General features: G+C 33.6%; 1 protein-coding gene across 1 annotated transcript; it reads right to left on the minus strand.

Annotated features, from left to right (window-relative positions):
* Window positions 1-412: 412 nt before the first annotated feature.
* Window positions 413-967, minus strand: LOC140436108 (zinc finger BED domain-containing protein 5-like). Its single transcript, XM_072524817.1, has one exon. It carries the CDS (start codon window positions 965-967, stop codon window positions 413-415), a length of 555 nt encoding a protein of 184 aa, XP_072380918.1.
* Window positions 968-16,743: the final 15,776 nt, after the last annotated feature.

Here is a 16,743-nt window from a genome sequence, read left to right on the forward strand (position 1 = left end):
ACCTTTTTTTTCTTTTAGGCTACATTGAAAAAAATGTTTCAGATTCAGTAACTGAACTTCATTTATTTTCTGAAATTTTTCCGGGCCAGAATAAAAATCATGCTTTAATTCGGATCCTCTTAACTCTTGCTATCAACGGCCGGTTCATAAAAATTAAATATTTCTTTCCTCTTAGAGCAGCGGTCCGCAACCTTTTTGATATTGCGACCCCAAAATTAAAAAAGAGTTATGAGTGACCCCAGAAAAAAAATCTCTAAATTAACAAGTGCAAAGGTTGGTTGAGGACGAAATTAAGGTAAACTTCAATTATCCTCCATGTTGTACTTAGCTGTTTTTATTTTGTAAATTATGTTGAAGAGTTTATTTATTTTGGAAAGTAATTTAAGAGCAAACTATGCATTTAACATAATATTTATGATGGCATTAAATGAGACAAGCAAGTCATACGTAAGTTTACAAAATAATGTGAACATTGTGCTTCTACACTTGCAGTTAGTATATTAATTCTTGGTGATATATTATTAGAAAGAGACACCCTCAAATCAGTTTCTACGTTAAGTCTGGAGCTATATTTTGTTTTTATAGCAGTAAATGTGGAGAAAGCTGTCTTGCACAGGTATGTAGATGCGAATGGCAGCAATTTCAGCAGAGATGTATTGTATAACAGTGGATATTCCTTTTCCATCATTATCCAGAACTTGGATAGATCCGTGGTTTTGAAAATAGATCGAAGGCTTTCATCGGACAATAAATCGATCAGCTGCTCCTTTTCTTTTAAGTTCATCTTCACAGTGTTAAGATCACAAGTGAATGGATTAATTATCCATTGGTCGCCGTGTAACGTATCTGGGAATCGAATTACCAAGTCTTGCTTAAGGCTTGTAAGATGCATGATGATTTTGGTTTTAATTTCTTCTTCGAGCTTTATATTGTTTTCTTCAGAAAATTTCTCCAAACATGCAAACATCTCGTAGTTTTCAGTACTGATTTCGTCTATCCACAAACTTATTTTCCTACAAAAAGCTTTTATTTTGTTAGCCAAAATCAATACATTTGTACTGTTCCCTTGCAACGATTGATTTAAATAATTAAGTTTTTTAAAAATGTCCTAAAGATAGCCAACTGTTGCCAGCCAATTTTCATTGAAGAAACATTCCGCTAGCTTTGGTTCCCGTTTAAGTAGAAATATTCTGATTTCATCTTTGAGATCAAATATACGTTGGAGTATTTTTCCTCGCGATAACCACCTGACCTCCGTATGTAACAGTAGATTTTCGTATTCTGATCCCAATTCACGACACATTATTTTGAAAAGGCGACTGTTCAATGCGCAAGCTTTTATAAAATTTATTATTTTTACGATTTGTTCCAACACTTGATTTACATCTGGTTGCAAATATTTTGCTGCAAGGGCTTTACGGTGAATCATACAGTGAATAAAGCCTACGTGAGGTGCAATCTTAATTACTTTTGCTTTGAATTCTGTTCGGGAGCCGGTCAATGCAGCTGCGCCGTCTGTACACACAGATACACAATATTCCCACTTTATATCATGGATTTCAAAAAAGGTATTAACTGCATTAAATATTGCTTCACCGGTTGTTCTTCCTTCTAATCCTTGACAAAATAACAAATCTTCGCATATGTCGTTTTCATATCGGTATCGGATAAATATCAGAAATTGAGCTACATTAGTGATTCCATCCAGCTGAATAGCATAATAGGGACTCCCTTTCACGCGATCTATAATTGTTTTCAGTACATTAGCATACTTTTCTCCTTGCACGATCGAACAGCTGCATTTTCATTGCAGCTGGCAAAATGAGCGTCTCGCCAATTTTGTGAGGTTTTTTAGTTTTGGCAATCAAAAAGGCAACCTCGAAAGATGCTTGTAACGCTTTTTGATTAACTGTTGTGTATTTCTAGAAATTAACCTGCTGTGACGTTAGTTTGGTGGCATGTCGTTTAAAATAAGATTCATTTTTATTCTTTAATTGTGGATGCTTAGTTTCTAGGTGCCTTTTCAATTTGACTGGCTTAATGCTTTCTCTGGCTACAAGCGGCCCAGTGTAGAGAACACTGGAAAGAACTGAGGGAGGCCTATGTCCAGCAGTGGATGGGATTGGCTGATTGATGAATGCTTTCTCTTGCCAAAACCTCCAAACAAACAATGCACTGTGGACGTTGTTCAAAATTAAACACTGTACATTTAAAACCCAACTAGATGTACGATTCTTTAATAATTCATTGACGCTTTCCAGTTGTCTCCGATGTAGCTGTTGCTTGTTTAGTTGAAGTCGAAGCGTGCCTCTCTGTATCGATGTGTACGGTAGATGTAGTTTTTGAACGTGAAATGACTCTACAATCATCGCTGTTATGACTAATAGTTATAGTAGTGGAACTAGATGTTGCTCTACTGTCATCGACAGTAATAACACTACTAGTACTTGAAGTGGTGGCACTGTTTTCGCGATTCATATTACTCGTAACAGTAGTTGTCATTGTAGAATCTGAGGCGATACTGTTGTCAAGAACGTTGTGTTTAATCCTTTTGTTTTGTGATGCGTTATCAGGACTTCCGCCACCTGAACCTTTGGATGTGCGTTTTATTAGCCACTTATCCAGTGCTAACTGCAATAATAAATACGTATTAAATTATGGTTTTGATATTCAACCCACGCGTCCAACATGGCCACGCCGCGATGACGCCTCACTTTCTATTCTAAGTATGAGTGCACAGTTACTTATCGTGTATGTGGTTATCCACGAGAACACTAATCTTCTAAAAAAACTTTCTAAGTAATCTTTGAAATCAATTTAGTACCTATAAATATAGAGGTTTGTATTTGCAATCGACAAAGCGGCGATGCGTACGTACGTGCGGATAGAACTGACTGAACATACAGACTGCTGGAGTGGCTGTGGCTGGACTGATCGAAGAAAGACAGATCGGTGTGGTGGCGCGGGCACGGGAGCGGTGAGGTTATGACGGGCGGGACTGGACAGGACGTACAGTCGTAATTATTTTCGACTCTCTCCGTTTTATCTCGTTCTCTCCATAAACCTTAATAAATTTCGATAAGTACAGGACCTTGTTGACTTTTTTACTTTTTTGACGACCCCATAAAAATCTTTTGCGACCCCAGGGTTGCGGACCGCTGTCTTAGAGGGTATTAATTCTTGCCTTGTTATAGGAAATTTAGCATCATAAAACGCCCTATTAGATATTGCAGCCGAATATACATGATATATCAGCTGTGTGAATTGATTTGCTCTGCTAACCGCAAATCTCAAAATACTGTCAACCTCATAGATACAGGAAGTATAATTGATTTTGATAACTGGTGGCCTTATGTATATAAGAAGAGAGTCTGTTCAACTGAGAGTGTTGCTCTCTTATGAAGAGAGCGAGAATATTTCAATATTCAATATTCAATCATTACTTTGAATATTCTTCTTCTTCTTCTTGCAGTACCGTCTCCTATCGGAGGTTGGCTACCATCACAGCAATCTTCACTTTGTTGGCTGCAGCTCTGAACAACTGTATTGAACTGCACCCATACCACTCCCTTAAATTTCGCAACCAGGAAATCCTCCTACGTCCCACATTTCTCTTTCCCGAGATTTTTCCTTGGATTATGAGTCTAAGCAGAGAGTACTTTTCTCCTCTCATTATGTGGCCCAGATATTCCAGTTTTTTTGTTTGTATGGTTTTTATGACTTCGCATTCCTTCCCCATCTTCTGCAGAACATCTTGATTTGTTACTCTTTCTGTCCATGGTATTTTTCACATTCTCCTGTAACACCACATTTCGAATGCCTCAATATTTTTGATGTTTATCTTTTTCAGTGTCCAGGCTTCCATGCCGTACAGCAGAACGGAGAAAACATAGCACCTTAACATTCTCGTTCTTAAGTTTATATTTATGTCCCGGCTGCATAGGAACTTTTTCATTTTGACAAACGATTGTCTCGCTATCTCTATTCGCCTCTTGATTTCTCTTGTCTGGTCATTAGTATCAGTGAAGCAAACCCCTAAATATTTGTAGGACGTAACTCTTTCAACTGGCTGATTATTTATGGTTAAATTCACATTGGTGTATAGCTTCTTTGTTACAATCATGAATTTAGTCTTTTTGATGTTCAGTTTTAGACCATATTTTTTGGTATGGGTGTTTATGTTTTCCATCAAAAACTGTAAATTTGCTAGGTTATCTGTTACTATTAGCGTGTCATCAGCGTATCGTATATTGTTAATTAACTCTCCGTTAATGTTCCTACCAATGTTTTGCTCTAGGAGCGCTTACTGACATATTGTTTAATATTTTTCTATTATATTCGAAATTTTTATATCTTTTAGAGGTTGATGCAGCCTTGTACAATACGTTCCAAGTAAACCTGCAAAGTACCTGCACCAATTAAATCGACCACTTTTGGTTTTTAAAAAGTAGTTACCCTTGTATCCTACGCACCAAAAAAATAATGCTGTCACTCTCCTACCCTGCACAGTAATTCTACAGTAGATCCTGAAACAAGAAAATCAATGATAATAATAACACTATAATTCACATTAAGGAGGCGTAGACACTGTAGATAAAATGTGCACTGCATGTATATATATATATATATATATATATATATATATATATATATATATATATTATATATATATATATATATATATATATATATATATATATATATTCGTTTTTTCAATTAAAATCTCATGCTTGAATCCATCCCAACTCACTGGACCCTTTCCCGGAGGACGTCCCCGACCCAATCAAATTGCGACGCAGTGTGTAAATCCTGAAATTCGACTTAAAACCTCATACGGACCATCAAATTATCCTTTTTTTCTTCGTCCTTAAAAAATAAGCGCTTTGATCGGCACCAGAGGCAAGTCCCGCCGGGTCGACACGTTTTGCCACATCAGCATTATTCGCTACACCGAAGACTGCTCCATGTCAAGGCGGGACAAGATCGTGCCAGGGATAGGAGAACGAGAGGGTGAAAAGGATATAAGGTGAGCCATTTAAATATTTTACTATAATGAAATTCACATTTTTTTGTGGTTGGTTTATTAAAGAGTTATTCGTCGAGTACTTGGATGTTAAGCAAATATGTGTAGCTAGACTTGGGATTATAATCCATTTAAAATTTTTAAAAACAATAGTCTTTAACAAATATGCAGTAATATCTGTGTCTTTATAAATATATATTGTCTATTGAAGATCGTATATTTTAAAAGAGTTATTTCTCTAATGCTGGAGAAAAAGTACATAAGTCGAAATCTGTTGTTTTTCAGAAGAATTTATTAAAGGTTTCATTGTTGTTGTATAAATCCATTTTTAAATTAAACTTAGATTTATACTAATATTATAATCCGATATATTAACCAAACCTATAGACAATAATAGATAACAAAGTAGGTTATATATTTTCAAATTGATGATTTTTGATTGACTTAAGTCTTGTGGATCTGACTTCTATTGCGATTGCTGACTTAAGCCTACATATATGAACTAACATGCTAACCATTATAGTAATAATGACAAGACTGTTATTATGAAGTAACTATGGTAATACTTTATTATTTGAATAATATCTAGAAACACAGGTTAATACAGAAACGTAAAATAATGGATTAAGTTTTATTTGCTGAAAAATCAATACAAGTAACATATATCACTGCAAATATTTTTATTACGTATGTACCTCTTCTACGTCTGGATTTTCGGCGTATGGATCTAGGTCTTCTAAATGTGGGTCAACGTTAGCTGTTGGATTTGAATGTACAAGTTGCTCATAAAAGCTTTTGTATACATCTGGAATAAGAGGTAGTAATTCCAAGAGATCATCTTTCTTGGCCTTGGAGATTGCAAGTGGCTCTGTATATTTTTTTAATAAAGAGAGTGCAACTGGGCGGTCGCGGCGATTTAAATTCAAAATGAAGCAGTCTTCTGTCTCTTAATTAAAGAGATTTTTTATAATAAATGAGTCCCTGTTTCTTTGTTTATCTGAGCCATTTGCAGTCGTGCCACAGAAATTTTCGATTTTTACTATCTTGCTTTCTTTTTACAAAGATATTTTTCAATAAGGCTCTAAAGTCATAGAAATCATTTGGTGACATTTCAAGCACTTGAAAAGGTCTCTTCTTATTTGCGCATCGTATTAATGTCGCCCAATCATATGGATGTAATATTTGCATACCACTTGTTTCTCTTTGTTTTTCCATTATGGAATGATACGCATCACATTTCATATGTTCGTTGTAAATAACATAAAGCTAAACCATTTCCACAATTGTGTATTGTAAGATTGTAGGTGCAATATCCCCTTTGGTAAAATGAAACCGATGTTTCTAATAACGGTGTCGGAGGACACTGTTAAGGTCGCGGCATATTATTATGCACGTATAGTTTCCGGCACACCTGTTTAAAATACTCACCAAAGTCATAACTACTCGACTAACATGAAAATTAGACGAATACCAACCATATGAACAGGCAGGTTTTAGAAAAGGCTATTCAACTTCCGATCACCTGTTAACCACAAAAATATTAATAGAAAAATGTAACGAATACAAGTTTCCAGTTTTCCTAACATTTGTAGACTACGAAAAAGCTTTCGATACCATAGAACACACGGCCGTAATAAACACAATGCAAAATTGTAGAATAGACAGCAGATATATTAAATAAAAGAAACTATGAACCAAGCTACAGCTACATACTACCTAAATGAAAATGAACACACGAACCCTGTACCATTAACCAGGGGAGTCAAACAGGGAGATACTTTATCACCCAAACTGTTCACCTTAGTTTTGGAGGACGTTTTTAAAAACCTAAATTGGAAATATAAGGGAATAAACATCAATGGCCACTACCTCAGTAATCTACGATTTGCAGATGACATAATCCTGATAGCTACTGACCTACAAGAAATGCAAACCATGCTTTTAGAACTACATACCGAATCTTCTAAAATAGGACTGAAAATGAATTTAAACAAAACAAAAGTCATGCACTCTGAAGACACCGTGACAATAATAAACGATAAAGTTATAGAAAAAGTTGAAGAATATATATACTTAGGACAAAAAATAATACTAAATAGGGAAATTCAAACTGAAGAAATAAAAAGAAGAAGAAAGTTAGCTTGGGCAGCATTCGGTAAACTGAACTATATACTCAGAAATCAACAAATTCAATTACATCTTAGATCCAAAGTTTTTGATGCATGCATTATTCCGATATTAATTTATGCGGCACAAACATGGACAATCACAAAAAAGAATATGAATATACTTAGAGTCACTCAACACGCGATGGAAAGAGCAATGCTAGGTATATCACTTAAGGACAAGAAAACACATGGATAAGACAGAAAACCAAAGTCACCGATGTGGTGCAAAAATCATTAAAGTTGAAATGGGAATACGCTGGACATGTAGCTAGGAGCGATCTAAACAAATGGCACAGATAAATTTTAACCTGGAGACCATACCAACACAAAAGACCCAGAGGCAGACCTCCTATGAGATGGACAGATGATCTGAAAAGGACTGCCGGGAAAAATTGGCTACAAGTAGCGTACAATAAAAAACAATGGAAAGGAAGACTTGAAGAGGCTTATGTTCAGATGTGGACGTGAATGGATAGACGAAGAAGAAGAAGATAGTTTCCGGCACGTAGCGTTTCGAGTCAAGCAATCGGACTGCACGTTCACATTTTCATACATAGAACATTTTAATTTGGTTCGGTGAAGATATGATCTCGCTTTTCTTGACAAAAATTATGTGCAATTGCTCTTCTACTTAACGATGAAGAAAGAAAAACTGTAGTAAAAAGAAGGTTTGAAGTACATCCAATAGTAAGAGAAACGAAAAAGGAAGGTGAATACTGGACTTTATACAAAGAATTAATTGATGACGATGAAAACTGTTATGGACATTTTAGAATGAATAGGATTCAGCTTGAATATATTTTAAATTTAATTACACCTTTAGTTAAAAAACAAAATACTACATTTAACGAAGCCATACATATCAAACCAAAGAGTATTTTTAAATAAGAAGAGGTATCACTTCCGTGCAAAGTCCTAACTGTTTATAACTTTCACATTATCCGTACCAACCGGTTACGACTCGATACGTAGCCGTCGGCATCAGTAAAATATTGTTTTTTTTTTAATATACTGAACGGAAATGTTAGGTGTCTGAAACGCTACGTTCCTGACAGTGTGAATTGTTTATATTAAAAACCATTTAAATTATATTTTTCGGAAACTAAACACTACGTGCTGGAAACGCAATGTTGATGATAATATTTCACGACCTTTATAGGTCAAATGTATAGCACTAAGTGGTCTTCCATTGCTAATTTTTTGTCTTTACTTTTATAAGTATATGCTAATTCGGTTTCTTTATAACGCTTTGTTTGTTTTTTTTTTTAAAGTAAATTTTTGTTTTCCTCATCCTTGGCGATAGTCAAGTCTATTTTCAAAACTTCACATTTGTGATATAGATCCATTTTGGCTTTTTAAAAGCCAGATTAAGCTTATGAAACTCGACTTCGTAAATTGTACGACTATCGGGCTGAGCTAGAGCTGCACGGGACAGTCTATACATTTTAGTCAAATTGAGATCAACAGGTAAATACAACTTATTATTCACTCGGCGTGTATTATGATTTTTGTATTTGGGAAGTAAGTTTATATGGGCTATGACTTATTGTATTCCATCAGGAGGCGTTTTTTTTTGGGTATACACTTTCCGCGATTATCTTCTTTGACTATACCAGTTGTACTTTGCGCCTTATTTTTAAGTTTGTTGCAAATAAACTTTTCGAATTCATCTAATGTTCCTTAAAAACATTTTTTGCACACTAGATAAAACAGTATTAACAGCCACCATACCATTATTTTGCTCCTTAACCCTTTCAATCCCAGATGAAATTATAAATTGTCGACTTTTAATTAATTTACATTAAAACTACTCTGACTAGCTTTAAGCGATGATTTTATAGCGGTACATCGAAGTCTAGTCTTGAACAACGCTATTTCATTGGTTGTAGTTACTGTCGATGCGATGTCCAGTGCGAATTCTTCATTTGTTTGTATCATTGTTATGGTAGTCAGGGCTGTCTGTAAGTGCTTACTTCAAAGTGAATTTTTTATTGTTGAAATAACGTCTACATGGTTTTGTTTATAAAAAATGACAGGGTAAATAAATTTTTTTGTTTAACTAATTAATGTTTTTAAATGGTTTTGAATGTTTAGTCACTAAAAATGACATTTGTTTCATTGGTACTTGGGAGTACCCTGGGGCATAATTGTAATATATTTTTTTCATTTCAGACATTTACCACAGTGGCGGAAAAAAAAGGTTGACTGATGCTGAATTGTTAGAGCTTATAGAAAATGCTGATTTTGATGATTTTTTACCTCCATTAGATAATGCAGAAGATACATATGTTGAATCAGATGTCGATGATAAGCTGGATATATCTACTGCTGGACTAGATTTACAAATAAATCGAGAAGAAAAGGCATATAATGAAGACCCCAAATTAGTTCCTGATGACCAATCTAACAAACGACAAATTCAGGAACCTAATGAACATCAAAATCAACAGCCTGATAACTACATGGAATCTAAATGTCCATAAAGAAAATGGAGTTAATTGAAAAAACCACAGAAATTCCTCAATATACAGAAGCTGCCTGTATTTGGGAAGAAGCTCATTTTAGAGAATGTAAGACCGCTTTAGATAATTTTGTTAAGCTTTTAGATAAAAGCATAGAAGTTATAGCTTATCAGAGTAACCTTTATGCCATACGAAAGGCAAAACAACTAAATATGTCCAAGGAAGACCTCTTTAAATGGGCTACCATATAGTTCCTGGAGTCCGAAATTATTGGTCAAGTCAAGAAGATCTATCGAAGCATGTTGCACGTAAACGATAACTTGCTAATACCAAAAAATAATACCGATGGGTTATATAAAATTAAACCTTTGCTGGATTGTATAAATTCTCAATTTGGTAATTATTGTGGTGGACAGAAAATGCATGTCGACGAGTCAATTGTAAAATTTAAAGGCCTATCATATATTAGGCAATATAATCCGATGAAACCGATAAAAAGAGGGTATAAGCTCTGGTGTTACACTGACGTGAATGGCTCTGTAAAAAAATTTTAAGTATATCAAGGCAAAAACGAAACCACACTGAAACGAAAACAACGTGATGGCAAAAATATCAACTTCTCAGCACCCCAAATAATAAAAGATGATAACGAATCTCTGGGCGGTGTAGACCATCACGACCAACTAAGGCAATGTTACGGTTTGGACAGAAAATCTAATAAATGGTGATATCGACTTTTTTGGGCATGCCTAGAAATAAACTTTGTAAATAGTTTCGTTACAGCTAAAAAAGTATTAGAGCCACCTCCAAAAAATTTGTTGGATTTTCGTAGAGACATTACCAGTAGCCTCTGTTTTGCTTCCCCCCACAGAACAAACAAGACTTCAAGAGTAAGAAAACAACGGGGAAGATGTGAAGTTTGTAGTAAGAACAAAATACAATCTAAACCGATGTCAATTTGCTCATTATGTAATGTTTTTCTATGTATCAATCAAAATAAGAACTGTTTTATAGAATATCATGAGATAAATAATTGAAATATATAGTTACTATAATATGCTTTAATATTATTTTCCACTCTCAATTTATCCCAGCGGTACTTTTTAGTACCATATTGTTTTAGTAACAACACAACATCAGTTATGAAAATGAAATTGTTTAAAATTTATTAAAAATGTTTATAGGATCTTCCATTCATTAAAAACATATTATCTCTATGATATCTATATCTGGAATATAAGGATGGTTCCGGGTACTGGTACTTCTAAGTACCTCTGGAACTAAAAGGGTTAATTATCTTCATAATTCTTTTACTTATTTCTGACATTTTTACGTTAGCAAAAACACAAGTATTTATAAATTTTTATCACTGATAAGCAATACGTGTTTGTTATTGTAACGGCTCATAAGGAATGAAGTCAGCCTATCCTCGGCAAGTGTAACTATACTGTCGCAAGCTTGCAGCGGTAAAAAATACTTTAGTCAACATAAGTCCATTTGTCCAAACAGAACTGGTTTTAGAACAAAGATGTTAGAAATAAAATATATTTATGTCCTTTGGATCACAACATTAGAGATTTAGTCTCACAGATACTTTTATATTGTGTCCAGAAAGAATTAAAAAAATTTTTTTTTAAGATCCCCATATATAATAACGAATTTATTACGTTTCTTGCAACCTACCGCTTGTAGACTCTATCTCTTATCGCACTGTCTACTTTTTGTCTCCGTTATTTTCTTGGTCTTTTACTTTTTTGCAGTTAACTCTTGCATTGACACTACAGTCTCGATTGGGCATCGGGCTGCTTAATTAATCCTTTTTACTGGTTCTTATTTCTAGCTTTCGTGCTTGTTTTTAGTTTCAAGTTGTCTCAAGTTCTTCTGTACTTATATCAAGTCCATATATCTTATTTTTGGTTGACCATTGGGTCGATTTCTTATCATTTGTTGTTGAGTTATGATTTTTGCCAGTTAGGTGGGTTTCATGAGCTTCCTACGACTTATTTATCTCAGTCAACCAAATTTTATTAACTTTAGCTGATTAAGGTCTTCGTATGCTTAATACTATTCAAAATTGGTTTCGGAAGTGCCATTTTCGCATATTCCATTATATATAGGGCGAAAGATTTTTCATCAAAATATTGGCAATTGGGATTAGTCCGGTTTTGTTCTACCCAGGTTTTTGATTTATAGGTAAGCACACAAAAGTTCATTGCACGCTCAATTTACTAGATAGATTCTGCACTGAATTTCTGTCGTTGTCGTGTTTTTCTATCTATTAGGGACCCCAGGTATGTATATTCTAAAACGCTTTGTATATTTTTCTACCCAATTGTAATAATTTGGCTAGATTTTTGCCTACTATTTATTGGCACATAGTTTAATCAAAATCTAGTCTCTCTAGGCCCATGTTGGTGAAAAATCTTTCTACGCGGGGAAGAGAATTACTCTAGCATTTGTTGTTGCGTGTAACCTTTGATATTTACATCTGCATATGCTATAAATTATACGCGCTTATTAACTATTGTGCCCCTTATGTTTGTGCGTCTCCTTGTCTGATACCGAGAACGCATATGTCCAATTTCCTTTGTTCTTACTTTAAATTCTATGTTTAACGTGGTGCCTTTGACTAGTTCCTTTTTTTTTATGAGAGGGGAACGTTTTCATCTAGTTTAAAGGATACTAATAGACCAGAGCTGAAAGTGGCCAAAGAAATGGTAACTGAATATTCTTAACTAAGGAAGTTACTACAGAAATTACGGAATTAGTAGGAATAGGGTTTACTGACTCTTACACCAGACTATCAATAGCCCTCGTAAATACTTTTAAAATATTTTAAGCAGAAATACCAGCAATGGATTTTTGTGTTCAAAACCGTCCGAAAATGTTTCAATTCGGCCAAAATATTTATTGCCTGTGACAGCCAAGCGTCACTGCCCGCGCAGCCTCCCATATTCCTTTTTTGTTTATATGTAGGTTTATATATTATATATAATTTATATTTGTCCGGTTTTGTCTTTATCTTTCTCAAATTTCTTCTCTTTTTATAATTGTTGTTTTTGCATTCAAAACATCCTTAAAATCGTTTTTTCCTTTTACATAATCATCATTATGTCTTGCACTCTGAATATGCCTACTTTTGCATACATTTCAGCGCTATCCTCAATAAATCTATTACATTCAAATACAAAATGCTTGGCTGTGTCACTAACTCTACAGTTTGCACAGTTATTACTAGTTTCTTGGCTCTGATCGATCCGTGTCCCATTAGAAATTGTATAAAGAGTAGTTCATGCTCTTGTAATTGCAATTGATACACCACTTCACATCCGAGATTAGCTTCCTTGTCCACGTAGCCCTCCGTTTATTTTGCCATTCTTCTTGCCAAATTCTTATTGTTTCCCTTTTTTCTTTATTTTCCTAGCTATTCTTGCTATATGGATGTTCTCGATATTTCTTTTGCCTGCAGGTATATGCGTGGTTCTCTTGCTATGACCAGTAGAGCTACAGTCGAGACCGATAGGTATGCGCAGACAACTCTTAACAAAATTTTCCTTTGTCTTGTTTCCAATATAAATTTATACTTTTGTTTGTTTAGCACTTGATGTCAGATTGGTGAAGCATATAAAATTGTCGATTTGGCAACTTCCATGAAGATTAGTATTTTTTCTAAACCAGTTCCTCCTAGGTTAGGCACAATTCTTATCAGCCTTGTTTAGCCTTATTGGCAACATATTTGACATATTTAACAAATATTCACTTACATTTAAACCTATTTACCTTTATTAATATTTTACCTGTTTTACTGGAAATATTTTTTCTCCTTCCAGCAGGCAAGAAAAATGAACCAACCAGAATCAGCCCAACATCAAATAGATGTAAGAAAACGTAAGAGCCCACTAGGAATGCAGTTTCGATCACAAACCGGTAATCGGAATAATGACTTCAAGAATCGACCTACCAACAATAGAACCGGTTAAAAGAAGGAATTGGAAAGATGCAAATTTAACGAATTACAGAAAGAAACTACGGAAATGTATGGAACATGCTAAAGGCCAAGAAAAGAATAAAAAAAATGTTGGAAATAATGGACGAGGTCAGGACATCCATAATATTGCACTTAAGTAAGTTTCATAGAAAATAAAAGTGCAAGTTTTCTACATCTACAGATTTTGCCTAGAGAAAGCGCATTTTACGAATCACTCAAAAATATGCAAAAATCATACTTTTACTAAAGCCAAGTAAGGACGGAAGAAGACCAAAAAGCTACAGACCAATATCCCTACTCTTATGCCTTGAAAAAACTCTGAAAAAATAATCTATAAGAGGCTAAAAGCATGAAGAAAGAAGAAGGGTAATCCCAGAAGATCAATTCGGATTCAGATCAGGAAGCAACTGTGAACTACAACTAGCAAGAGTCGCCAGTGATGCCAAAATACGCTTTAACGGACAACAGGAATGGCCATACTCGACATAGAAAAAGTCTACGACTAGGTCTGGAAAAACGCTCTTATCTACAAAATGGACAGAACTAGATTATCCTCACCATTTAGTTAATATTTGTGACTCGTATTTAACTAATCAGACTTTTCTTCAAGTTTCAGCTGACCAAAACATGTCCAGGATGCAAGAAATCCTCGAGGGGATGTCACAAGGCAGTATACTATCGCCCATTTTGTATAATATTTTTGTTTCAGACTTACCTACCGACGCTAGAACCAACACAACCTTATACGCAGACGACACCGCAATTTATACTACAGGAAAAAAGACAGAAGAATAAAAAGAGAAATAAAAGAGAGAATGTATAGAGAAAAACACCAACTGATCGACAATCTGATCAAATTATAGTCAGGTGGTTGCTGAAGACAACCAAACAGGGAAGTAGATACGATTTCTTATAATAAAGTACCTACAGAAAAGGATGTTCAGGTTTCTCGAGAACTTACCTGAACGCGAAAAAAATTTTTTTCGAACATCTTTATATATATATATATATATATATATATATATATATATATATATATATATATATATATATATATATATATATTTAAGAAAAAAGAAGTACTTGTGACTCGTTTGGAAAAATTTATAAATATGTTTTGGATGGGTTGGAGTCAATAAAATTATTATTGATGGATTGACTTTTATGGACTCCAACCCATTTAAAACATATATATATATATATATATATATATATATATTTATATATATATATATATATTTATATATATATATATATATATATATATATATATATATATATATATATATATATATATATATATATTTTGTTTTTATATAGCCCTTTTTCTATCCGAATTGTCGAATAAAGGCCTCTCCCATTTCTCGCCATTCATCCCTGTTGTGTGCTAGGCGTTTCCACATTGGTAATATCCAATGTGGATATATATATATATATATATATATATATATATATATATATATCTATATCTATATATATATATGTTCCATATATATATATATATATATATATATATATATATATATATATATATGTTCCATATCTTCCTTTTATATTAACTTTTTATTTATTTAATTACTTTAATTAATAATCAAAGTCTCGCAAAATCATAGATAAAAAAATAATTTTAGGGTGCCATTTTATTATACAAAAAAAAATAAATCAGCTTAGGTTATACTTATCTTTTTTCGTGGCTTCCAATATCTCTTAATTGTTCCTTATCGGGATAAAATAGGAAATAAATCGAAATAATATAAATACAAATATCTTTTATTATTAAACGAAATAATATGAAGATCTATCAAATAAATTCCATGGGCATAACTGTCCCAATGAAAATTGTACCATATAAAATAATCTTAATTTACCAAATATTTATCGGTTTGTTTTTTTTTATAACATTGATAAAACAACATAAACAAGAAATTTGGATATCCGTAAATTAATTACACTTCCTATGAAAATTTTGAAATATTGGAATCTTTGTAAATATTATAAAAAGAAACTTTTTAAATTTATTAAGCAGTAATAATAATTATCCTTTGACGTAAAAAAACTTTTCGAAAATTGATTTTAAAGTAGCGATAATTTTTGATCTTCTGATGGTATAAAGTCTTTTATTTGAAACATACAAAAATTCTGTCACAAAAATTATTTACTGACCTTTTAATTCACACACAACGGTGTCTCCTTTCGACCAAAATAGCTCCCGTTTGTTGATTATTTTAGGCTACCAATCAAAGCCTTCTCTGTTCTATCAAACTTCTCAAAGTATCAAACTATCAGCATACCAGCAACTCTTTCTCCAATCCAAAACACGAGCAGGCCTCTTTTACCAGTACTCGTTCAACAAACTCCAAAATTCTCTCCTCTTTTTCATATACTAACAATCTCCTGAGACCCAAGTATTTTTTTTACTTGGTGTCGCAAATATTTTTAATAGTTATAGTTCTTGTGACTTACTCACTTGGACTTTATAGAATCAAGGAGGTATTCGACTTCTCAACTTTGACCTATCTCTCGTTCCAACTTTCAGATACCCACTTTTAACTATTAACACCACTGGTACTTGCTTCTTAACTGACTACATAAAACTTTCCTTGCTTCTTTCGGATGACCATCACATAATAATCTTTTCTACTTCAAACTTTCTAAACATTTACTCTCTTTCATCCCCATTCCAAACTCGCTAACCAATCAGAAAATTCCTATATCCCTCCTCTTCTTTTACATCAGAAAAACCCAAGCATCGCTTCTAAACAACTTTCTTTGAAAATGATAACGGTTTTATCTTATACTTTTTAAATACAATAACTACCTCGTGGCTTTCGCCTTTCCATCGAAACAAAACCAAAGGCTTTTAAAATATAACATCTACAAATACCGGGAAACAATTGTCTATTCACATTTAAGTATTTACTAATGTTTTTCAGTCCTTCAGGGCAAAGCTCATTATGGATAAACTAACTGCTTAAAACTAACTTATAACAAATATTTACAAATCGATGTACAGGGCGTTGCAAATTTATGTGCCCGCGTTCTATAACAAACTAAAATTTTTTTTCTATCTTTGATTGATAAAATGAAACACAACAATATATA

The sequence above is a fragment of the Diabrotica undecimpunctata genome, chromosome 1, assembly GCF_040954645.1.
Source record: "Diabrotica undecimpunctata isolate CICGRU chromosome 1, icDiaUnde3, whole genome shotgun sequence".
Lineage (NCBI taxonomy): Eukaryota > Metazoa > Arthropoda > Insecta > Coleoptera > Chrysomelidae > Diabrotica > Diabrotica undecimpunctata.